The following is a 25,311-nucleotide window of genomic DNA, read 5'->3' as shown; positions in this document are numbered from 1 at the left end:
TTCAAATGCGTTCTTCTGATTTGCTGCGCGTGAGGAGGACTTATCCCAGATCAGAATTCTGAGAACATTCCATAAGAAAATGGTAAAAAGACAGTTCCGTTCTCCAGCTGGGGTGTACATAGCTTATCTGGATGTGTTTCACGATTAAAAACAGAAAAAAAAGAGTTTGACCACACAGTTTTACAAGTGTGGGCCTTGCACACATTTAAAAAATGTTTTTAATTGAAGGCTTGAGGAATCAACTGATTTGAGTCCTCTGACATAAAGGGTAAAAATTCCAGTGTCTAATGTCAGACTGGGCAGTAAAAGGGGTAGAGCTCCACAAGGATGTTTAAATGCCTTATAGATAGCAGATATTTGTCATCTTACATAGGGATTATGTGAAGTGTTGGATTTTTTTTTTTTAGTACCTTGAGGCAAGATAAGATCTCAGGATATCTTCCCTAACTTCTGAGTTTGATGATGAGTTAAAAGTATTAATTAAATCTAAGGTCTAGTCCCATTTTTACCTTTTTTTGTTGGTTTGTGGTTTGGATTTGGGGAGGGGTTTTAAATTACAAAAAGGAATGCCTGTCTGAAGGAACTTGCATATATTGAAAATGTGTTTTATTTTTATAATTGACTACTACAAAAAATTCTTACCTCAGTGGGGTAACAGCAGCTTGAGGTTTCCATGAAATCTTAGGGATGAGTTCCCAACACTGTGTTTCAAAGCCGGTAAAAATTCCTTTAGAATCCTTACAGCCTTGCTATCCTGTTTCCTCCCTCCAAAGGTCAAATATAAATGGCTTTGCAAAAATTTATTTCTAAGAATTGTGTTTATGTAGCTCTTTGTTTTAAAGCTTAAAAGCAAGCCAGTGACAAACTTGCATATTTCTTACTAGTGCTGCGTTCTGTAAACGTTTAGATTTTGACAGATCACACAGTGGCAGTGTAGTGTCTGATTGCAAATGCTGCTCTCTGTGTTAGAAGCAGCCCGGCTGTAGGTGAGGCATCTGTGCCAAGGACAAGATAAAGGCTCTGCCCAACGTGTGTACAAGGTTGCAGCACAAAAGCTCTTTAGGATGAACGGTTGTTGCAGTTGGAAGGAGTTTGAGGACGGAGGTCAGGCATCTGTTCCCATACGCAGGCAACCACAGTAACATGTTTTCCTTTGCTGGGAGGCAGTCATCAGAAACGTCCTCCTTTGCCTTTGCTTCCGAGGTGCTGTGGAAGATTGGAAAGGACACAGCTGTAGGTTTGTTGACACAAATGGAGCAAGGTCTCAGCAGCCAGGCAGACAGTGTGGTTCATTCTGAGTGTGTCCAGTCAATTCCAGGAAAAATTACTGGTGATTAGGGCAACAAAGAGAAAACTGGAGTGTTGGAAGGCTTGATTAACTGTCTGAAATTCTTCCCCCACCAAGATAATTTGATTAAATAAAAAAAAAATAATCCAACGCCCCATTTGCATTTAGTGGCGTATTAATGCTTTGGTGTACACAGCAATATCACAGGAACTGCCTTCTCCCAGAAGTATTGCTCTTTACTGTGTATCTACATTGCTACTTTGAATGTATATGTAGTTATCTAAGTTACAGTTCAACAAAATGAATGCTTGATTGGGATGTCCTTTTGATTTCTTCCATCTTTACCCTCATCTTTCTACTTGATGTTTGCATGTGTGGCAGGTCCTACTGCTAGTGTGGGCAAAATGAGCTGTGTTTTTTACAATGATTTTTTAATATAAAGTATAAGCTTTAAAATAACAAGGCTTTATGTCCAGACAGAAGCTTATTTAATATGAGCGACTACCACAGTAAGAAGTTGCACAACAAAGTAAGTAGGGCAGGAAATTCTCAGTGAAGTGGATATAATTCACACGCAGGAAGATTTATTTAAGCAATTCAGTCCTGGAAACAAGAGGAAGCAAAAGCAGAAAGGTATTGCTGGCCTTGCATTGCAGTCAGCTGCTGTACACGTTCGTTTTTAGACTGGTACGAGGAGGGTGCAACACTAGTCATCTTATTGGAGATTCATATGATTACAAAAACCAGTTGGGTAACGCATGTTGTATAAAAAGTACCTTAGGACTTAGTACTAGTGCAAAGATTCAAGGGACTCTCCATCAGGACAAACCAAGAGTCTTTGCCACCCTGCCTTGTCAGTAAGTGTGGGCCGTGCTCCTCCCCCCAGGCTTGCAGGCAGGGAGCTGTGTCACTGACTCAGCCTGTGCACCTGCACAGCTCTGAACCCTGGCACTGGGCCTGACACCCACAGCTTTGACAAAAGTTTTTGCACATCTACAGATCCTGGGTTTTACCTTACAGGAGTGTACCAAGGTAACTGCGTGGAATGTAAACTGAGGCTGACTGGCTGTTGTGCTCTGATCTAGCACTGCACACTTAATTGCCTTGAAAATGAATGCCAGGCTGGTACCAAGTCACTCTGCTGTATTCTGGCCGCAGGTTTTCTGCCTCCCTTCCCTCCACACTTATTTAACACCAATGCTATCTTTAGCCTTTTGTCTAGGCTTTATGCAGAACTTCAGAGCAACATGACAGTGCTCAGCCCTGCAGAAAACCCTGGCAGGTCAGAAGGGGACTGTGAAGAAGACAAAAGTTTTTTGGAGGATCCTCCTGGCCAAGGCAGGAATTGAAGAGAGGTGCTTCATTGCTGGACTCTTCGGGCAGACTAGAGTTCCTTGATGGGAACTGTCCCTCATTCCTATGTATGCAGTGCTGAAGTAGGGAAGGGAGAGCAGGACAATGGGTCCAACAGCTGCTGATGCTGTGCAGCAAGGTAAGTGGCAAAATTCCCTTCCAGCCAACTGTAAAGACAATGGACAGGAGTTGAAAAGACAGTTTTCTGAGAGTAAAGTGTTGGAAAGGTGCAACCTGGACGAGTAACAGGGTTTTTGTGTCTGAGTATACTGTAGTTGCCAGGGACTGTGGAAAAGACCCTTAGTTACTCTAAGTAGTCCAAGGCTGTCTAAAATCACCTGGGGGACAAGCTGTCATCTGTACACCCATGTCACTTCCACCCTTGTGACGAGTTACTTAAAACCAGCCTGAGCCCCTCCCTTGATTCCCCTGCCGCCAGTGCTGTGCATTAAGAGGAGTTGATCATTTGTTGGCTGCCAGCACATTTAAATGAAATGTCTCCGCAATTTGCCCATATCTGGTTCGCTTTTCCTCACGGTGAACCACAAGCGATCCCCGCCAGCCCCGAAGTGTCTCCCTGAGCACGCAGAGAAGCAGCAGCCGCGCTCCCCGTGAGGGGAAGGAAGGGCCGCCGTGAGGGGAAGGGCCCCGTGAGGGGAAAGGAAGGGCCGCCGTGAGGGGAAGGGCCCCGTGAGGGGAAAGGAAGGGGCGCCTGAGGGGAAGGGCCTCGTGAGGGGAAAGGAAGGGCTGCCGTGAGGGGAAGGGCCCCGTAAGGGGAAAGGAAGGGCCGCCTGAGGGGAAGGGCCCCGTGAGGGGAAGGGCCCCGTGAGGGGAAGGGCCCCGCTCCCGGCAGCCCCCGCGCCGCGGTGAGGGCGGCCCCTGCCCCGGCCCGTCCTGCGGAGGGCACCGAGCGGGCGGGCCGTGGTGGCAAAGGAATACCTGTTTTATAGAGGCATACGGCCCATTCTGCTCTGCATAAGGCTAGCTTTCGGAGGGCGGCTTCCCTCAGTGGGAAACCACGCAAGTCCTGCGTTGTTTCCTTATTCAACTTTCCCTGTGTTTAACCATGTTTCTACCCAGGACACTGGAATAAGGAAGGTTTAAAGGGCTTTATTTAGCTCCGGGGGAGCTGAAACTCAGTATCCACTGCACAACTAACAGGGCGCTACACTCTGCCACATGCATGGTGCATTTTGTCTTCATCTACTGTTTTCATTGACAGGGACAAAAAAATGATAGCCTTTCTGTAGAAAACTGGCCTTTTCCAATACCCAGAAAACAGGGTCGACTGGTGTCCGATATCTGCGCTGAGCTCTCTGTGTTTCCCCCTGTGTGACAGCAGAAGGTGAGACACAGCCAGTCAGGGCTACCAACCCTGGTCTCACTTTGTTCCCTTGCACAACTTGGAAACTGTGGTGTTGTTTTGTTTTTTTGCCAGAAGTGGGATGCAAATAGTCAAACAAAAGACTAATTCACTTTTCTGTTTTGTCTCCCTCCAGACGTAATTTCATTATAATTAAATTACCCTACCCCGATGAATGAAAATACAAGCTACAGATGATATTCCGCATTGAATTTTTCCATAACCCATTTTATTAAAATTCCTCTCTTTGCTGTTCAAGGTCCTCTAGAAGGAATGCATGTACTGTGTGAGCCTCACTTTAAATACTCAAAGAATTAATTGAAGAACATGATGGAAGGAAGGGGAGAGTGTGAGTAAAATAACTCATTTATATTTGTATCCTCAAATGTCAGTTCATTACCAAAGTTAGAAACCAGCTGATGCATAAAACTCATTATGGCCTCATTCAGAATGCTTATTTCTCAAGAAACAGAAAAGAATTGCCTTGCTTGGCTTACTTGTCCAACACAAATATGCCATGTTTTACAGTATGCTTTGGGATGTGAACTAAAGAGGTTTTTCTTTAGGGTGCACTACATTTAATACTCTATTTATCTTGTTTATCTGCATTTATTTCAATCCAAAGGAGTGAGGACTGTCACTGCTCTCTGTTCTCAACACTTCTGTTGATGCTTGAGTGCTGTTATTTGCATAGTTTTTACAAGCTTTGGTTATTTATTTAACAGCATATGTCAGACAAAATGAAGTGGTTGGGGAAGTCATGTCTACAGTCCTTTGCACAGAAGTCCAGTTTTCTGGTGATTTTAGTGCTCCTAACTGTGTCGGGTTAGCAGTTAGGTGACCTGAACCTCGGTGCAGCCAGGGTGCAGCAAGCTTTGTCTGGGAGTGAGACAGATGCACGGTGCCTGGGAGACAGCCCCGTGAGCGTGCTCTGCTGGCCAGCAGGCTCTGTCTGTGCCGGCTGGGGCACTCGTGTCACAGAGCTCTGCAGAAATCTCTAGGTTCTGTATGAATCCACAGGTAATTTGTAATGTCCCCCTTGCCTCGCAGCAAACAGCAAGGGTGTAATTTGAGTGGTTTGACTCAGAAGGAAACTCTGCAAGTAAAGCACCCCACAAATTTGAAGTAACCCAGGCTGTTAGGGATAGTGAAAAGATAACAGCATCTGGCTGGGACACAGCCCTGGCTGCAAAGCCTATGCGTGGGAAAGCGGGATGTGTTGGTTGGTATTCCTTGCTTAATTCCCCTGGCACTGACAACATCTCATCCATGTAATGCTTCTAGGCCATTAGAAAACATCATGAATCAAGGAAAATTTTGAAGAAGACATTAAAAAAAGAGAGTGTAATAAAGAAAAAAAAAAGCGCTGTTGCCAGATAAACTTGAAAACTTTGTAGGTGAGATTTTACTGCCAGTGGGCCAGACTTTGTCATTTGTAGGCACTTTGAATTGTACCTTCCTGTACAGCAAATCCCATGGGTGTGGTATACTTGTGAAATAAAAGTCTGGAGCTTAGACCTCTAAGAGATGCATATGTCCCCGGGAATCGGTGTCTCCACCTCCTCTCTTTCCCCAGTGCTGGCAGAGGCATGGTAGTGGTGGTGGCTCCGTTGTCCTTGGTCACTCCCCTTTCCCATCACCTCAAACCTCCAGTTTCATGAGTTCCAGAGAAGGCCAAGTTTGCTGTCCACATGCGTGTGACAAACTTCCAGACTTCCATCAACCCCAGCTGCCTTGCCAATTTTCACCTACTGTATGGCCTTAAGAGTTTCTCCCAAAATGGGGGCAATATCCAGTTCATACTTCACTGTTTGTTATGTGATGGACTGAATTGCTGAGTCTTGAACTACACAGTTGGTACTGAAAAGAGTCTGAAAGTGTTCAGACCATCGATTCAGAATGGAGGTTTTATCTGTCAGAAGCGTTTGACCATCTGCGCTGAGTAGAGGGCTTTGGACCTGGTATGTGGGCCCGTATGCTGTTTTCAAGGCCTCATAGAAACCTCTGTGATCACCCGTGTCTGCACATAATTGAGTCTGTTCAGCTAGATCGATCCACCACTTGTTCTGGATGTCACGGAGTTTCTGTTGGAGCTTGCTGCATGCGAGACAAAAGGCTGCTTTTCTTACATGACAGGATGGCAGTGCAAGGTGTGCTTGATGAGCAGTTCTCTTCTTCTCCAACAATTCCTGGATCTCTTGATTGTTTTCATCAAACCAGTCCTTGTTCTTCTTGAAGGAGAACCCTAAGGATTCTTCAGAGGATTGCAGGATGCTGTTTTTAATATGGTGCCAGAGTGTTTCAGGAGAGGAATCTGTAGAATCTGTGGAATGGTTTTCGAGCCTAGCTTGAAGATTTGCCTGGAATCTGTCTCTCACTGTGGCTGATTGGAGATTGTTTACTTGGAGTCTCTTCCTTGGGATACTGCCCCTTTTGGGTTTGAATGTGAGATTGAAGTTGAGTTTGCAGCGCACAAGCCGATGGTCTGTTTGGCATTCTGCACTGGGCATCACACGGGTGTGGTGGACATCGCGGGCATCTCTCTGTCGCACCAAGACATAATCAATGAGGTGCCAATGCTTAGATCTGGGGTGCATCCAGGCTGTCTTCAGACTATTTTTCTGCTGAAAGATAGTATTAGTGATGGTGAGCTGTTGCTCCACACAGAATTCCAGCAGAAGTCGACCATTATCATTGCAGTTTCCAACACCATGCTTGCCTAATAGTCCTTTCCAGGCTTCAAAGTTCTTTCCTACTCTGGCGTTGAAATCACCAAGGATAATGATCTTATCGTCTGCAGGCACTTTTTGGGTAAGGCAGTGCAGGTCAGTGTAAAATTTATCTTTTTCGGCAGGGTCAGCTGGGAGAGTTGGGGCATATATACTAAAGATGACAACGTGTTGCTTGTTGTTTAGTGGAAGGCATAGAGAGATAATGCGGGCAGAGTGACCTGTCGGCAGATTTTCGAGTTTAGGAACAATAGAGTTTTTAATCATGAAGCCTACACCCGAGAGATGCCTTTCGGTTCTGGGTTTACCTGACCAAAGAGTGTGCAACCGGCACCGTGTTCTCTAAGGCTGCTTCCTCGTGGAGACGAACTTCACTGAGGGCAGCAATGTCGCTCGGTAGGAGCGGAAATGTCCACAAGGAGGTCCCAAGGCACTCAGGTCCCGAACCGGGAGCCCAGCGCTGCTCTCGGTGTGCCGCCGGCAGGTCGGCCCCGCCGTGCCCGCACGCCGCTGCTCGAGGCTGCCCCGCAGGTACGCGCTGCCGGCAGCGCCGCGGGGGCGTCTCTCCCTCCCTGCCCGCCTCGCTCCGTGCCCGGCCCGCCGGATTGCTGGAGACCCGCCGGAGACCCTCGGCTCCCGGCGGGCGCGGCCCCGCGGCGCGGCGCCTTTAAGGCGGCGGCCATGACGCGGGCGGGCCCGTCACGGCCCGGGCGGGGCCGCGCCCGCCGCCGCTCGGAGCCGCCGCGCAGCGCCCGCTGCCGCCGGGGGGGCGGGGGCCGCGGGCTCCGGCGCTCCGCAGCAGCCGGGGACCATGCACTGGTTTAGTTGCTCGTAGGTAGGTTTTTTCTGCCTCGCTTCCCCCGCCCCAGGCAGAGCTGACGGTGCGGTGCAGGCGAGCGGGCGCGGGGGTGCCCGTGACACGGTGAACGGGTGTCACAGCCCCGGCGGGGCCGCGGGGAAGGGCAGCCCCGGGGGCTCCGCGGGCGGTGCCCGCCCCGAGCTCGGGGGGCGCCGGGAGCTGCGCGGGCGCGGAGCGGGGGCGTCCGGCAGGTAGTGCGGTGCGGGTGTCGCCTGCAGTCACCTCAGGTGAACCGAGAAGTGATTCGGGGCACGACGTGGAGTTGTTCGGTCACCGCTGCAGGAAGCATCTTTTCGATTTTGTTTGTTACTATCTTCTTCGTGCTTTACGTGATGTTTAATAAAGGATCTTTTTTTTTTTTTTTTTTTAAACAACAGTGTTAATTGCAGTTCTCTATTTTTGCAAAGTTTTAGCTGAGGAGCATGATTTCCCTGTTATGTACTTCCCAGAGCCTGTGCCATTTCACTGGCATCCATTAATGCTACACAGCAAGAACATCCTGAGTCCTTGGTCAGTTCTCTGATGCTCTCTAAACCAGAAATGGCTTACTTGAGAACGGAAAGGAAAGGCTCAGGTCATTTCTGCGTTTTGTTGAGTGGTGGAAAAAGCTATGTGGTGAAAGTGGTGCAGCACGCAGTGAGGAAGGAAATTAATGGGATTTTCTCCTCTGTGCTTCATGTGCTCCTTCCGTTTTTGGAGTTTGGTATACTATACCTATAAAAGAAGCTAGTGCAGGAAGGATGGTCTTACGGATAAGATACTGATGTAAGCCTCAGGAGTTTGGTGCTCAATTAGTAATTCTGCTTACCCTTTTTATGTGTGAGATGGGCAAAAATGACTGTGCTCATCTGTATCCCGGAGTACCCATTTGTAAAGCAAGGCTATGATTTCCAAACCTCTCTAAGGATAAGATCATGCGTCTGTTTGGACCCCTCACAGGCTGACTGAAGGCCTGTTAAGCTCTCTTGATACACAGCTGTATATTGTAGGTCAGTCTCCATGTATATGAATATATAATTTGATCAATATTTTAACACTTAAAAAGGATCAAATTCCTTGATTTTCAGGCAATAAATATTTCTTGTGTTTGAAGCACAGGTCAACTTTTTTCTAGTTCATTATCTCCTGTTGGCTTTGCCAAGCTTCTGAGAAAATCAGTCTTTGACAGCGCTGTTGTTCTCAGGTGGAAACATGCTTGTGTCCCTGTAGAATGCTTGTTTCTGTTACATTATGTTGCTCTTGTCATACTAGCAATAATTACACACTGCTTTTTTTCCCCTCCCTGTTAATCAGTTGCTGAAGTAAAAGAAGCCTCTATCTTCCCCATGCTAATTGTTGACATGGAAAACAAGGAAAATGGCTCTCTGGATGTCAAAAAGTAAGTGAATTCGAAATGTTCCTTTTCTGTAAACAGGACATGGATTTTGAATGTAGTTTTCCTTTGACCTAATGTGGTTGGCAGTTGTGGATGTCTCCATCTTTGCTCGTTTCAAACCTTGTCTGTTGTAAACTATTTCTATTATATTTCAACTTTGAAATAGAAGACTCTAGGGCACTGAGTTGCTTAGAGGAGGTGTGTAGAAGGACTGTATAGCAGTGGAGAGATGTAGAAGCTGGTAACTTGAGTTAGGGGTACACCTTCCTTCATTAATTTTTTTTCCTCTCTACTAGAGAAAGTGGTAGCACTGTAACCAATATTCTACCTCTGCTCACCTATCTGCTCGTGGCTTTTGCAGAACCAGTGCCTAATGGAGAGAAGTGTCCTGTGTGGAAATCTGCTTTCTGTCTCATTCAGAAAGACATACGCCCTTCTCTGCTGTCAGCCCACCTGTCTAGGGGCTGAGAAGTAGCAGCAGCATATCACTTCAGTGTCAGTTCTCTTCTGAAACAGATATCTTAAGCTGTTTCTTGGAGAAGCCCTAAACTGCTGGGTTTTTACTTCAGACCTGCTGTGGGAATAAGACAGATATGGTGTGCACTGCTCTACTGTTTCCTTTTATGTGGTAAACTGCAGGTTAAGGAATAGAGACTGTTTTGTAGGCATTTACTTATCCTTAAAGGTCAGAAATTCTTAGATTAGGACTAGCAATTTTGAACGAAGCCGTGATCTGAGAAGTGAAGTTCTGTATGGAAAAATCTGGCCTTGCTGCTTTATGGTTTGGCCTTGTTGCTTTATGGTTATAGAAGCCATGCTGAGATAGATGTACACATATGCATATATATTAAAAGAAAAAAAAACCAACAACAAACCACAAAGAAAGGTACTAGAGTGAGTTCTTTGTCTGTCCTCTCGAACTGCAGCACTTCTGCGCAGCTGCAGCTCATTCTTCTCCTTCAGATCCCTTTTACATAAGCCATCCAAGACAACAAGACAATGCTTAGGCTACCAGGCACTAGAGTAATATAAATAATAGTAACGGTCACTTCAGGATGCTGATAAAACACCTGATCATGACACAGCATCAAAAGATCTGATGGCAGCCATTATAATCAGCATCCTGCCCCTTCACTTGAGATGCTGGCTATACCACACCAACATAAAGAGCATTTTCCTATTCAGTGACTGTGAATGGATTATTGTGTATGTCCCTCAGAAGCCACCTTCAGTTGACAGTCTGGCTTCTACAATGAGTACTCTGGTGGGAGGAGAAGGGTGGCAGTCAAAGCAAGGACAGTTCACATTTAATCATATTCCCCAAGGCTTCAGTGAAAAAGGCTCAAATACTGATTGCTAAGGTGGCTTTTTAGAATGGATGGAAAATGTAATTAAACTGATCAGGGCTGTGTTTTCTAGATGAATGTATATAGTATGTTTGTGTGCTTATGTACAAAGGAAGTATTTGACACTTTGTTGAAGTGGTTATAAATAGCTTGGATAAAATCTGTTCTCAGCTATGGCTTTTCAGACCTTGCTGTTTCTGCCACATGATGGCAATAAAGGCACAGGGACACTGGTAAAAAGCAGACAAGCCTAATCTTTATACATTGTCAGTGCATCTAGTATCTCCTGTCAAAGGCTAAAATGCCAGTCCTCTTAAGTCCTTTTACAACATCCAGGATGTCAGGCATAAAGCAATGTATGGCTAAACTATGGATGTTATATATTCACTTTCCTTGTTTAAAGAATAGAGCCATGTCAACAGCAGGGCAAGGAGGAGACTATTAAAGTCTGCAAGCTAAATGAGCATCTGTGTGGGTAGATGGGTTAAAATCCAGCCAGCCTCCAGCAGTCTGCCCCATGCCTTCCAGTCTTCTGCAGCTGTAGCTGTGGAAATTGGCTCCACTCAAGGTCCAGCATGATGCTATTCCTTGAGGAAGGAACTTGCAATTATTTCCTGCAATAGTTAATGACAGATAGAGCCCCTGAAGTCATTGCAGTTGGGCCTGGGATGGGGCTGGACCAAGCTGTAGTTCCCTAGTGATAAAAGAAAAGCTACAAAAAAACCCCAACACACCTGGGCTGCTAAAAAACTGTGGGAAGGAGGGTTTGGGACCATATTTAACCTGAAATTAAAATGTTTGGAGAAGTAAGCAAATTATGGTCAGGATGTATTTTTACAGATTGAACCTTTTATTTGCTATTTAGGAAGGATTAAATTCGGTATCTCCTAGAGTTTTTTCTAATACTGAGTTGTTGAGATTTTGTTTGTTTATTTTTAAGTAGAAGATGAGTCACTGCAAGTCATAGTTTATAACGCAGGGAAAGTGCAAAGATTTAAATATAATTCTTCAAATTCTGCTTTTATAAATACGTGTAGATTTTCTGTGGTGCTTTCAACATTTTACTTCTTAGGCTTCAGAATTTGCACAACACTGAAAAATCTTAAGAGAAAGGCATTCTTTGCCTTAAAAAAAAAAAAAGAAAAAAAAATGCAGCTCTGATAAGACCAGATAGTCCCATTTTCAATTTTACTGAGTGTTGCTTTCTATGTAATCACAATCAGTGAAGCAATTCATGAAGCAAGTCATTATGTGATGAGCAAAAGTAAAAAACTGGTCCTTTGCTTATTGCTCTGAGATATGTGATAAGTGAAAGAAACTGCTTCTAGAAGGCCAAGAGCAGCATAGATTGTGGATGAGTCCCTGTGTTACCATATTGACAGGGACATTTCAAGAGTTAGGGGACATACAAAAACTGTTGTTTTCATGAGTCCTCCTTCCCAGGGCTCAGAAAGTTGTAGAAATTAGGATGTTGTAGAAACAGTGATGGGAGGCACTCTATGTGATTCTGTTTGGCTGGTTTGAAAAACGGTTGACACTCTGGTTATTTTGCTGAAAGACATACAAGTCCAGGCAAGGCAGAGGTGGTGATAGCTGGAAAAGAAAAATTTGGAGGACAGAACAAAAATGGTGTCAGCAGAGTATAATCTGCGTGTCTGTTCCAGCTGGTGCTGCTGAAATCCAAGTCCTGCTGCTCAGCTTCAGCCCTGAAATGGACAGGATTCTGACTTCTGTCCTGAGCTGTACATTTTCAATATTTCTTCATTGGTGTTGTGGTTAAGCATGCAGAACAGTGAAAAATATTTGGCATGAACTTCAGGACTTTCAGTTGGAAAAACATGTTAGAGAAACTCTTTGATGTCTTGCTCTTCATCCTCTTAAATCCCAATAGAAAAGGCAATCAAGCTCACTGTGTGTCTTTTACCAAGAATTTTTAGATACACAGAGGTTATCTTTGTGATATGGTGATTCCAGTTTGAGGAAAAGAAAGGCAGAATAAGGATAGTAATATGAATGTTTGGTTGGTTTTGCTGCTGTGGAAAACAATTGCCTGAGGTTAATCACAGAAGGAATTAATTCTGATTGCATTTAACAGATGTTTTCTCAGATTCATAGTTATTTAGGAAGTCCACAGATTTGTCTGAAGATGAGTCCAAAAACACTTTTGGGAAATTTTCTATATTAAGAATAAGTGCAATCATTTGGTGCCTCTTTTTTGTTTTGTTTGTTTTTCTTTTTTATTTTTTTTTGGGGGGGGATGTTGTTTGTTTATGTTTTATTATTTGATGTTGTTTTTATAAGGTAAAGATGGTTACCAGTAATTTCTAGCCATGTTACAAGGAAGCACAGTCTCATCTGGAAAAAGAATAATCGACCCACAATTCGTTAGGTACTTGGTAGCTGAAAACAAGCTGAAGGCTTGAAGGACAGGAATTTGGATCCTCAGTTATGGCAGTCTTCATTCTCCAACAGCAAAGGCAGCGCACTTGTAGGAAGATCCTGACTGAATACCTTTGGCTGATGTGAAGATTCCTATATTTTCTTCTTTTCTGAAGGGAGAGGTACCTGGAAGTTGTCCCCAGCATTAGGTCTTTGAAATGGAAAAGAACAGGAATGACTGTTCTGTATCAGGGCAGAGGGAGGTGCGTCCAAGAATACTTTTCCTGAAGAAACAAGGAGGGAGGGACCGTACGTGTGGTGTGCACAGAGAAGCAGCAGATGTTCTGCACGCATTTAGTGACTACTTGTCTGGATTTTCACTTTGCAGTTCAGTAGAGAATGGGAGACCTCCAGATCCTGCTGACTGGGCTGTTACTGATGTTGTGAATTATTTCAGAACAGCTGGATTTGAAGAACAAGCCAGTGCTTTTCAAGAACAGGTAAACCTGTTATCAAACACCTTCTGACTGCCACCAGTTTCTCGTGTTGCACGTTTTTGCCATAGGCCTGACTATATACTGTAAAATGGAAGTGAAAATCTCACATTAATGGGGGGATTTGAGTCTTACTGGATGACAATCCACGGGACTATGAACTTTGAGTAATAATATTTTTCTTCAAGCTCTGTCTAATGAGTTGGAGTTTGTTTAAAATAGTCATTAGAAAGATGAGAAATCTAAACAAATTTTCTGGCTTGAACTCAAGTCTTCCCGTACAACACACTCAATTTCACTGTCTTGAATAGTAATTCCCTTCTTTCTTAGTGTATTGTGCAAGTACACTCATGAGTATTTATAAAACATGGGGCTCCTAAGCAACAAGTTTTTTCTGAAGGCCTGGGGTGAAAAAGGGGCTGCTGTGTTACAGTGAACTTGGCAGTACAAGTGAACAGGGAAAGGAGAAGTTGGTAGGGGAGCAATGTGTTCGTATGACAGTCTGAGAAAGAGGTTGGGTCTTTGTTTCTGGGCCTTGTAGCTGCTGATGCTGATGGATGGCTTCTTCTGGTAGATTTGATCAGCAAAGAGCTTAACAGTCAGATGGCCCCTTGTAACTCACCTACCAGCAAACTGGTAAAGGGAGCAGAATAGGAAAGTCAGCTTACTTGGCCTACAGCCCACTTGTTCCATAGGGAAGTAACTTATATCTCTAGATTGTCACTTCAGCACCTTCCCTGATAAATCTGTGGGTTTAAGTGCAACTACCAGGAAATAAGTCACCAACATTTGTACTTAGTTATCAAAACAGATGTCTTGACCTTCCAAGCCAGTGGGCTAGTGCAAGTTATTGGCAGCTTTGCAGGGACACTGTGTATTTCATATGAAATAACATTGTTGATCAGGTTAATGTTGCTGGCCTTCAGCACCATGCCTGTGAAATCCCATCTGATTGTAACTGATGAATATAATGAAGTATCTTTTGTATCTTTATTCTTGGGGTTGAAAAGCCTGCCATTGGGTGATTCTCTGGCAAGTTGCAGATGAAGGTTCTTTCTCCAACTGCTACTCATTTTTCAGAATTTGAAGATGGGTAAACAGACCAAAAAAGAAAATGTTTGAGTGTGTCCATTCCTTAATACCAGCATCCATATCTCCTCAACAGCTCTGGAAATGTGGCTTAAAAACCCACACAGACAAAGTAATTGTGGCCTCTGGGAGGTTTTATCTTGTACTGACAGATACTTCTGACTTTCGTCAAATATGTTAACCTCTCTGCACCTCAGCTGGCTTGTCAATAATACTGCAGTAATTACTACTGATCTTTCAGCAGCAAGGTGAGGCTGACTCACGAGTTTTGGCAAAGCAATTTGCAACAGCCTTATGGAAAACAGCGGGGAAGTGGAGTGTAAAGGTTTTACTAGTATTCTGCAGTGAGGGCAAGTGGCTTCAGTAGGATAACTGAGGACTCTGCTAGGATAGGCATGTGCAGAAATGTGGCTGTGATTCCACTGCCAGTGTCACTTTATGCTAAAGCCTTGGAGAGAGAGGCAGACAGCTGCCACCAGGATGTGGCTAGGAGCTGTGGGATGGACAATCACTGCAGAAGTCACTGCCACTTCTTTGCCCCTCCTTTCCATTAGCAGCACAAGGAGCAGCAAGTACCTGGTTCTATATAGCAGCTCTACCAGCCTGTTCCTTGTCTGGATCAGAAACAGCCCCATAAACAACCCTATCCCTAACCTCTTACCAGTGGTGGTGTTCAGTTTCTTCTACACTATTTACTAGCCACTAACTTTAACTCTGTCTTCTTATGGTATCTGTTATCAGGATCTTCCAGGTATGGCAGTGCAGACAGGTTCAGTTTGAATCCCAGCCATGCTCTGTCTGTGGAGCACCAGTCATGCAGCCGAAGTTTTGGCCATCTCTGTTTTCCTCTGCCATTTGCAGTTTGCGTGGGCCCCTGGAAACCAGATCTGCTACTACCCTGAATATGTACTGGGAAAAGAATGAGGTTGTAAGTGGTAAAGGAAAGTATTCAGTGTCACCTACAACACTGGGAAGTTGTTTACCACTGAACTGCTTTGGTAGGGGTAGCACAATGGTTTCCTTACAAAACATCCATAGCCCAGAATGTAATCTTGTTATTATGTTCAGGTTTTACACAACAGTAGCAGAGTCCAACTTTCTTTTGATGAATCTGAATACATCTGGACTTGCCTAAAACAAGTGACTCAAAAAATTTTTAAGACCTGAATTTGTCTTACAGTATTTTAAGGACTATGAGAAGACATTTTAAGAGCTGCAGAATGTTTTATTAAAACCGTATTTTAAGTGCTGGTAAGAAGTGATGGTTGTATGATGATTATACCTTATTCCTTCTTGGAGTTCCACTGATGTCAGCAAATCAAAAGAGCTCAATGATGAAAACACATTCAACTCAAAGATGCTGCCCAGTAATAAAAAACCATAACATCAGCAAGCAAATCAGACAAGCCAAGAAGTTGAGGATACCTAAAGAGGGAGGAATACCAGATGCAGGGTGAAGGTGTGAACACTTTCAAAGAAATGCTGCCTGCCAGCATGTGGCTGGGCTTTCTCTAGGAGCCCTGGAAGCACAGGGGGCTGTAGCTCCCTCCAAGACTGAAGCTGTTTGAAAGTCTCAAGACATGCTAGTGCTGTGACCTTTGTTATTGCCCATGTGGCTTCTTACCCGTTAGTCCTGCGATAGCCAGATAAGCCCAGTGCTGGTTTCCTGGCCTCGCTGCAATCCCTTACCCGAAGGGAATCTGGGGTTTGATACCAGCTGGTGTCCACTGTTGCTTTCTGGCAGAGCCACGGCACAGAGGAGTGTGGGAACACGCTGGCTGCCGTGCTTTCATGTGGCCTGTGCTGTAAAACCTTGCAGTTCTCAGAAAGGGCAGAAGGAGTGGTGGGAGGACTTGAAGCTTAACCAGTCCTCTGGTTATTTGCTGAAGACAATATTCAACTGCTGTTGAGATCATCCAGGCACAGTGGGAAATTACTGTTAGCTCTAGTTGTGCAGAGGTGCCTCTCTGCAGGTAACATAAAAAAAAGGCATACTGAAAGCTGGCATTGAAGTTGCATCCCCCCCAAAAAATACAGAAAATAGACAAGTAGCAGAGAAGAAATCAGAGAAGTCACTAAAGCATACAAAATCTTACCTGGTGCCAAAAAATGGAGTAACTGTGACAATTCTGCAGAAGCATGTTTATGTGGAAACTTAAAGGAAGTGGAAGAGGTAAAGCTTACAATACACACAAAGATATAAAATGCTTGAACTCTGAATACGTAATCACTCATTTCTACACAGATGTTAAAGAATCAGTTTTCTATTCAATGAAAGCTTTAGTAGTTACCAGCACTTCTAGAAATCGCAGGGAACCCTGTAGAAGAAGAAGGGGAAGGAATAGATGCTTTTTTCCTGTTCTTGGAGTTTCTCCTGTTCCAGGTACTGGATTTACTTCATTGGGATCCTACCAAGCTGGAGGCTGTTCTTCCTCCATAGCATCGTTGAACAGCAGCAGAAAAGCACCTTCAGATCGGTCATAGCAATGAGCAAAATACTCACTGGTGTCAAAATTCCCACAGAAAGAATTGTGACGAATGGAAAAGAGAGGATAGAAACTGGTTTTAACCATTAACATTCTCAACAGTAATTGGAAAGAGACCTGCTCTAATTGGGTAAAAAGTTATTGGAAACTTTTTTTTCTTTTAGACATACTGTTACTTTGTGCTCCTCTGAGGGATTAACAGTCTTATGTATCCTGGGGGTATTTTAAAGAAATTCCACTTTCAGTTGATCTTTGACTATATTGTGGTTTGTCCATGTATTTTGTATTTATAAACTTTATCGAATTGTAAGAGAGATCAGTCTGGACAAATTCATGCTGAACTGTAATATATATCTTCCTCTTTTCATGTTGACTTATAATCAAGAATGGGATCTCTAACATTTCCAAGACAACATTTAATATTCCTAAGGGACATGCTTCAGTTTGATAAATTGATGTGTGACATTTATAATACTTACAAAAATACTAAATTTTGGCAGTATATTAGAGGACAGCAACAATATGCCAGCATTTGAATTCATTGTTGGCTATTGATAACAAATTCAACACTTAACAGTGGGGGTTTCCTTAATTAAAAGTAAAAAAAAGAATGCAACAGCAGAGTGAAGTCCAGTGCAGGAGAATGCCAGATAAGGCTGTATACTTCTTTGGGCTGTGATGCCCTTTGGAGGTCTGGCTGTCTTATGAGACACCAATCAATGCATTGTTGTGTAGCTGTAACTCCTGTTTCTGGAGTAGTGCAGTGTCACTGAACTGTAGGAATGTGTGACGAAAAGGATGATCCTGTGTCTAAAATGGAGGAGGGAGTTGAGAGATGTGGATTCTTCTTTTCCATTTTGACCTTTGAAAAGTCATTTAGAAGTAGTTTTCAAATGTATGACAAGGTTTTGAGATGGAAAAAAGCTCCAAAGCCTACAGGATTTCTAACCTAAACAGGTCAGAAGGTCAAGGTCTGAGAGAAAAAAGTGCCACCATATCTCGGATTTACAAATTATATTTAAGCAGGAAAGTGTACGGGTTGTTGAGACCTCAGCTGGCAGGTTGCCACTTTTCTCCTCCTCCCTTGTAAGTGGAGGAAGAGAAGTTACCTCAGAGTGTCAAGCTCCAGTTAGGCCCTTCTGAAATTTCTGATTGCAAGAGTCTTCTCTTTGTTTTCCCCCACAGGATGCATGGGAAGGTTGGCCTTTTAAAGAAGGCATCTGAAGTTATTAGCAGATACTGATGAGTCTAAACTTGCATGTTGCTGTCAATAGTAATTCTGAAATGCACTTCGTAAGCTGCCTTCTTAAGGGTATCCTTCCCTTAATGGCTGATAATTAGACAATCTGCACTTGTACCTATTAATTTGAAAGAGGTTTACAAGGAGGGAATTTTGAAATTAGGCTCATTTGAATTTTTTGCTTGACTAAATAGTATTTATACCTTAGTCAGCACAGGTGAGCCACTTGGAAAGCAGACACCAGAATTTAGCAGCTATAAACATGGCTTCAGGAAAATAAAGGCTGCTATTTCTTTTCTGACTGATTCTCTGTAGTAGTCTTTTGTTGCATGACTATTCTCATCTGTTAGATGTGTACATTTGTCTTTATCAACTCTTTAATTCTTCTTATAGGAAATTGATGGCAAATCATTACTGTTGATGACAAGAAATGATGTACTGACTGGACTTTCATTAAAACTGGGGCCTGCGCTGAAAATCTATGAATATCACGTAAAACCTCTACAGACACAACATCTAAAGAACAACTCTTTGTAGCGAATTGTCTCATTGGGGTCATGTTGTACCTCAAAGGAAAAATAAGCAATTTGGTTTCATGTGATGGAACTTTGTAAAGAGGGAATATATCTATTAAGAGTTTAAACCAAATTACAATATATATATATCCTATTGGATAGAGTTGGCAATATACTATATACTGAGTCTGAACTGAGAGAGGTGGTGTGTATTTTTTACATAGTACATAATGATTTTCTCTTTTAGGAAGTGTCAGTCAGCATGTTGAGATAGCTACATCACTGTATCCAGAACAAAAGGGAGGTATGTCATTCTCATTTTTGAGCCAGTTCTTGATTTCATTAATTGAAATACAAAAAAAAAATAAAACCAACCCCAAATAAAGTTTACAGGCATTTTTAGGAGAGAGAAACCAGTTAAAGTAGGTTTTGGTTTACACTGAAGACCTATTAAAATTATTCCTACTTTTAATTTTAGGATGGGACTGACACTTGCCAAGTCACCCTTTTTTGCAGAGGGTCCTATTTTGACCTTATTAAGGTTTACTTGTGGTATGCTGCAATGTTTAAAGCTGTACATACAACTAACATAACTCCTTCGATAGCAGAAGGTGTTGCTGACAGGTGAAACTGGGTTGTGTATTTTTTGGTGTTCTTTAAATTTTCAACTTGTTTTCACCTGTTTTTAATAGTAGTCCAATGTAAAATATAGTTGGTTTTTAAAAGTTTGTGTTCCTTTGCAAACAACAACAACAAAAGCTTAATTTTATTCCTTTTTTAATTTATGATTGTTTTCTAACATTATGCAGAAATTTGTAAAAAGTAAAATTCTGCACATTTTTAATACTGTCTGTCTTTGGTGTTGTAATGATTGGGGTTTTTTTAATGCTTTACTTAACAGTTAGAATACTTGTTTTAAGAACTGAAAGAAGCTGTCTCATCACCATACATCTCTGTTAAAAGAGAGTCTTGTTCAATCTGTTTGTACCAGTTCCCTATTTGATAGGTTGCTTGCTATATCCCAATAAAACATTGCTTATGTTTGGATTCAGTTTACTTTACAGATCTTTTACTTTCTCTCTTTCTTTGTTGTGGTTTATTGGAGCTCCTGTTTTTCTCCATTTTCCTATTAAAAAGGTACCAAAATCTACTTAATATTCTATGTTCTTGTGATTACTTTTAACATCACCTACCATGATACTTAAAGATTTAATTATTTTTGCTTTTTCTTATCTGGTGTTCCATAGTGCCGAAGGAGGAGCCCTGATCCCAGTTCACTGGTAGCACCTGTGCTTCCCTTACCCCTGTCAGAGCTGCAGAGCTGCTGTGCTAGCCTTGGTACACAGGTGATTTGATTTCCCCCCAAAGCTCTGGGAGACAGCCCATGGATGGTGCCAAGCCCTGTCTGGGCTCACCATCCTCTCTGGCCCAGAGAGCTTTGTGATAACCCCTGGGACTGGGCTGTGGGGTTGCATCGGTGAGGCTGAGCAAAGAAACCAGGAAGCATGAGAGTGTGGTGACAGTGGAAATGATGTGGGAGGAAATGGTGAGGGGGTGCAGCTGAGAAGGGAGAAGAGTGCTGCTTTCTGCCAAGTGGGGAAAGGATTCGGGAGAGGAAGGAGGAACTCCCGTAATCCCCTGCTTAGGTGGTGGCCTTGTCTTCACTCTGACTTGGCCAAGGGCGAGGTGGCTGTTCATGCTACAGCGCTCAGAGAGTTGCTTGTGGTTTCTGGTGCTGAGATTTGAGAAGGGAGAAGGCCATGTTAATGGCTATGCCATAGGTAAAGCTCATGGTATATGCTATAATACATAAACTATATACAGTGGCATGCTTTCTTGTATACTTTCAACCCTTTACACTGTACAACATATTTATTTGGAATTTGAGACAGTAGGATGGAGATGTATTCACCATTTCTTTTTCTGTCCCTTGTACTGTTCTTACTTCAGGTATTAGTCTGTTAGCAGCAGGTTTGTCAGTCACAGTCTGAATTCTGCTTATGATTTTGTTTATAGTTGGTAGTGTCCAGAGGTACCTACTGGGAGTGGGCATCTTCTACAAGACTGGATTCAAATAGAGATCATCATTGCTACCTTGGGGAGTTTTGAGGTATAGTCTGTATCAGGCTAATTGTGGGCTGCAATTGAAAAATTATGTATGAAACTCCAACATTTTAATATAGAATTAGGTCTGTTTATGAAAAGGATTGTGAAAAGCTGCGTGCAGCAGCCTGGACATGCCTACCAGCCCTGTATTTGTAGAATTGTTTTTGGATGAGAATACATAGTGCTGTGTTACTAAAGGATTAATTGAATATTCTCTTCTTCTCCATTTGCATGTTTGGTGTGGGATTGACATATTTTGTGGATCTATGGATGACACAGAATTAAAAGTAAAACATATTTATTCTATGAGGGAGTAAAAATCTCTTCTGTGCAGACGTGAGAGTGCATTTAATGATTACTGAGCACAGTTCTTTCTTTTAAAATGTTTTAATGAGCAAATGAATTGCATTCAGAAACATCCAGATTGTATTCCCCTTTTCCTCAGCACCATTGAGTCACACAAGTAAAGGAGTAACAGAAAGCTTGCTGCGAGTGCCAAAGGGAATTTGCAGGATGTTGCTCAAAATTGTGACAATTTTTTACTATTCCTGATCTTTATTGTAGTTTCCTGCGGTTCTCCGAGCTTTCTAATGCTGCTGTTCCCTTTGTGCAGGTCACCGTTCTGGTTTTGTCTCTTACATTCTCCTTGCTGTTTCTGGGAGAACAAAAAAATCTTTTTAAAAGAGACTGGAGGGTTTGAAAGAGGAAGTCAAAGCCAGATTATTTTTAGCTACCATTCCTCTTGCAGAAAACACAGCTGCTGTTGAGATGAGGAAGCGACTGATAGGCATTACTTGGATACCATGTCAGTACTGCAGCTCTGAGTCGCAGAGCTATGCAGGAATCCAATTTATGACCCCCTTGAATGTGCCTGCAGCTAGGAGAGTCTCTCTTCCTTAAAAGCCCTCCCTGTACTTTGGATGGTGGTTAAGCTGCCAGCTCTGACTGCTCAGCTGATACTGAGCATGACAGTGGTCTTTGCTTTCACACCGAACCACAATTCAGAGAGTGCCCTCCTTCTCCTGGAGGCATCTTTAAGGAGCAAAGCAGCAGTGAGCTACCCTGCTCTGCTGCTGCCAGTCAGCACAAAAACAGAGCCATGCTGCAGCCAAGGGCCTCCTGCTCCCCGTCCTTCCTCTTACCCTTTGCATAACACCAGCAGTGCATATCTATCACAATCTCTCGTGCACTTTTAAAAATTATTTGAAAGCATTACAGTATGCTTTTTCTGATATAATGCTTGTGAAATATGTATTGGTATTGTTCATTAGCTCTAGTCACTCTCCTCTCAAGCTGTAAATACACAATGCATGGCATACTCTCTTTGCATCCAAACACAGTGCCAAGTGCCACATGTAGAGCACATATAAGGCAACGGTCAGCAAAGTATGGGGTCTGTGGCTGTGCCTGTCCACCCAGATCACTTTCTCAACCCAGAGAAAATTGTTGTACGTGCTGCTATCTCCCACCCCTGCATGTTATTGTTCTCCGTTTGTTCTCATGTACTGCACTTTATCAATTTGTAGAAAATTCTTTGCTCCTGTAATTATAGGACAAGATTTGGCATCTGTAATGAAGGGAGCAGCCACCTGTGGATCACTCCTGGTTAGAAATGGCCCAGGCAAAACATCTCATTAGGCCCTCGATCTCAGTGATTACTTGCTGAGGGAAATGACCTTTCCCTCTTTTCAATACTTTTTCCTACATGTTCAGATTCTGTCCAATCCTTTCACTCTTCTTCCTTTTAAAAATCAGCATTTAATTGATCTGTTTTCTTCAACACTTCTCTTTCTACTGTCACATTTAAGTTAGAATCACAGTTAATTTAAAATCAGAGAGTCATAATTTCTGTGAGTCTGGGGGGGAGCTACAAAATGAGTTCTTATTTTTTAATGGCAGTGTTGTCTAAAATTTGAAAGCTGGGTCCGAGTAGGACCAGAAAAACATTACCTTGCTTTGTCTCTATTCTGGTTCTTTGCTTCCAAGTCAGAACAGTAGTGCCTTCCCTTCCAGGAATGGTTTTTGGCCCAAAAGTCATGTGGGAAATTAAATGACTGTAACTGTGCATGTGAACAGTGTAGCCATCACTGGCTCAGTAAGCAGCAGGATGAGTGGAGCGGGATAGGGAAGAATCTGCTCTACCCTTTCCTTCAGGGACAGTTTACACAGGCAATAGGTTGGCATCTGCTTCATCTAATGAGATGACTTGGGGCTCGGGGATGTCAGCCAAGAGAGCTCGTCCATATCCCATTCCATCCCACCCACGATCTCCATACACCTTCACCTCTGTGTTGCTCAGTTTTGACAGCAGCTTCCCCAGAGGAGGTGCAAGGACAGTGGCTGTCATTAGCCCGTTGGCAACCTGCAAGGGCAGCTTCTGTTGGGAGAATGGGCAGACTGATTTATTAAAATAGCTTTCATTCCTGTTGGGAAAGTCTGTCTTCTTTTTAATACGATAATGTAACAAGGTCATTAAATTATTTTTTGTTTAGCCTCTATAATTAGGGAATTGATTTAGTGATGTTATTTGGATCCCAGATGTATATGCAACTCTCAGAATAGCATTGGTTGGTAGTCACTGTAAATTTGGGGCATACAGCTGTAACCTCAAACACCTGGAGAGCCCAAGGGGAGCACCTTGAAGACTGTAAGTGGTCCTTGGTCTCCATGTGAGTTTCATTGCTGCTGGAGGCTGCTGGTGAGTACTGGAGACAACTGTTGTATTTACATGCTGCACTCGTGAGCATATTTGTTAAAGGAGCAGTCAGCTGTTAGAACTGCTGTATCATCAGCTGATCTGCTGAAAAGGCAACAGCAAATGTCTTGGCATTGGCAGGCTTGCACTCATCTCAAGATGTTCTCTTCCCCTTTTCGGATGATTGCTGTAATCCAGCTGCCCCTCTATAAACACTCTGCAGTACTTGCCATGTTGAGGACGCCTCTGACTTTGTAGCAGCTAAATAGTATCAAAAAAGGGAGGGAATGCTCATCATTTGCACCAGTCTCTGATTCAAGAGCAATGTGGCTTTGTCTTGTCCTGGTGGATGGCAGTAGGTGGAAGGAAGTAGAAAGTATGGTACTTCTAGCAGAGTTTGTTCCCAAGCTGGTGAAACCACAGCAAGAGAAGTGTAGAAGTGGGTGTGGTCTAGCAACCCTGTTTCACAAGGATACTCTTAACTCCCTCCTCCAGTATAAATACCACATGCTGGTTTGCCTGGGCTTTCCTACCTGGAAATATGTGTGTCTAAAAGATTTGAAAACGTTGCAGGTGTACAATGCTATTAAAACTCGAACTCTTGTCTTTTTCAGGCAGCTGTCAATGTTAATGGGGGAATTCATGCCTAATGCCACCCTTGAGAAATGGCAGAAGCCCCTTGCAGGCTCCCTTGTTTTGGTTGTTACATTTCCCTCTGCACCAAAGGTTTCTCTACTCCCTTATTTATTTGAGTCCCTCTGATATTGTTTGGTTTGGATTTTTGGTTTAGTAAGAACTAATCCCAGCTCCTGTTTTTTATTATTTGATTGCCATTGATCAGGCGTACATCAGCTGATCTAGTAAGTGTCATTTATGCATGTATTTTATGTGGGGGTGGGGGGTGTGTGCAAGCACTCAGGTACGTGTGTTGTTTTTCTCAGTCTGCTATGAATGGTAAGGTTCAATCTCTGAATTGGAAAACTGTTTATATTATAGCTGAGATGTGAGTTGACATTTTTGATCCTATAGCTGGAGACATTTAATAGGTGTCCTTTCTAGATACAGCTGTGCATTTCCCAGCTGTTGTTTGTGTACAGATAGTGGAATTCTAAATTCAGGAGTATTTATATTGAAAGTTCGAGCCAGAAACAGGTTTTTGGTCACTTTAACTAGCTCAGTTCAACTTCGAATCAGGACTATGTACTCCTGATAAAAGCAAGATTAAATTTTAAAAAGAAAAAGACAACTTTAAAGAAGGAAAGAAAAAGTAGCTGGAATAGTTAATAAAAACTGACAGTTTTAAATGTATGTTGGAAAGCAGGTAGCCTGAGTATATAGAGACTAATACAGTCAGGGAAGATAGAGCACTTGTGCTGACTCTGACAGTGACATTTGCTCTCTGTTTTAGATACTGGCTGACGAGTTTACCTGGTGCATTTTATCTGTGTGACGTTGGTTGCACACAGAGCAGGATCAGCAGCTGAGGAGGATTGTGGCTGAACTGTCAGAATTGAACAGAAACAGGATGTGGAAGAATTGGATGCTAAAATGATAATATGCTTGTGTGTGTGAAATACCCTGTTTCTTGGTAGGAGATTTCAGGCCCTATAACCTATTGGGATGTAGCCCAGGACCAGTAAGGTTCATGTTATCAGTAAGAAGTTGTATTTTAAATAGCAGTTTTACAATCTGCTAGCTGCTGCTCATTTGCATCAAGTGTGATTTTATCAGCAAAGTGTCGCAGCTGCTTCTGAGTAAAACACAGTAAGCAACTTGCCTAGCTCCTCCGGACTGGAACTGAAAAAAATCTGTCTCAGTGAAATTAGTGCAAGTCCATTGTGGAGACTGAATCTGATGCAACCTGTGGGAATTTGGTCAAATTTCAGGCCCAAGTAAGTCTGTCTGAGTCCCATTTTCAAGAATGGTTTATGCCACTGTTATCTGAATCTAACTGCCATATGGAAAACTTGAGTTGCTTCTGATTACCCAAGTCC

General features: G+C 43.1%; 2 protein-coding genes and 1 long non-coding RNA gene across 5 annotated transcripts in view; 2 read left to right on the top strand and 1 right to left on the bottom strand.

Moving 5' to 3' along the window:
- Positions 1 to 1,846: 1,846 nt before the first annotated feature.
- Positions 1,847 to 3,335, bottom strand: LOC116790779. The gene is made up of 2 exons (XR_004358490.1): positions 2,980 to 3,335; positions 1,847 to 2,808 (listed from the first exon to the last, which is right to left on the bottom strand). It is a non-coding gene; the product is annotated as an uncharacterized LOC116790779 (long non-coding RNA).
- Positions 3,336 to 3,487: 152 nt separating this feature from the next.
- Positions 3,488 to 25,311, top strand: part of SAMD13 (sterile alpha motif domain containing 13) — a 33,178-nt gene continuing 11,354 nt past the window's right edge. Inside the window, exons 1-6 of one of the 3 annotated variants that reach the window (XR_004358489.1) lie at positions 3,488 to 3,986; positions 4,264 to 4,353; positions 8,886 to 8,970; positions 13,081 to 13,192; positions 18,395 to 18,820; positions 19,764 to 19,862. Coding sequence is in view for 2 of the 3 variants with exons in the window: in XM_032696149.1 (XP_032552040.1) it covers positions 4,332 to 4,353; positions 8,886 to 8,970; positions 13,081 to 13,192; positions 18,395 to 18,538 (363 nt within the window). In the remaining variant the exon portion in view is untranslated. Of the gene's footprint in view, positions 3,987 to 4,263; positions 4,354 to 7,477; positions 7,569 to 8,885; positions 8,971 to 13,080; positions 13,193 to 18,394; positions 19,567 to 19,763; positions 19,863 to 25,311 lie in introns of those variants that run through there. The other 2 variants (XM_032696149.1, XM_032696150.1) reach the window with 2 other exon arrangements.
- Positions 13,086 to 25,311, top strand: part of DNASE2B (deoxyribonuclease 2 beta) — a 33,515-nt gene continuing 21,289 nt past the window's right edge. The window contains exon 1 of the mRNA XM_032696148.1: positions 13,086 to 13,192. The gene's annotated coding sequence lies outside the window, so the exon portion shown is untranslated. The remainder of the gene's footprint in view (positions 13,193 to 25,311) is intronic.

This window comes from Chiroxiphia lanceolata, chromosome 9 (assembly GCF_009829145.1).
Source record: "Chiroxiphia lanceolata isolate bChiLan1 chromosome 9, bChiLan1.pri, whole genome shotgun sequence".
NCBI classification, from domain to species: Eukaryota; Metazoa; Chordata; class Aves; order Passeriformes; family Pipridae; genus Chiroxiphia; species Chiroxiphia lanceolata.
The sequence above is the reverse complement of the archived record's forward strand: the minus strand, read 5'-3'. Positions and strand labels throughout refer to the sequence as shown.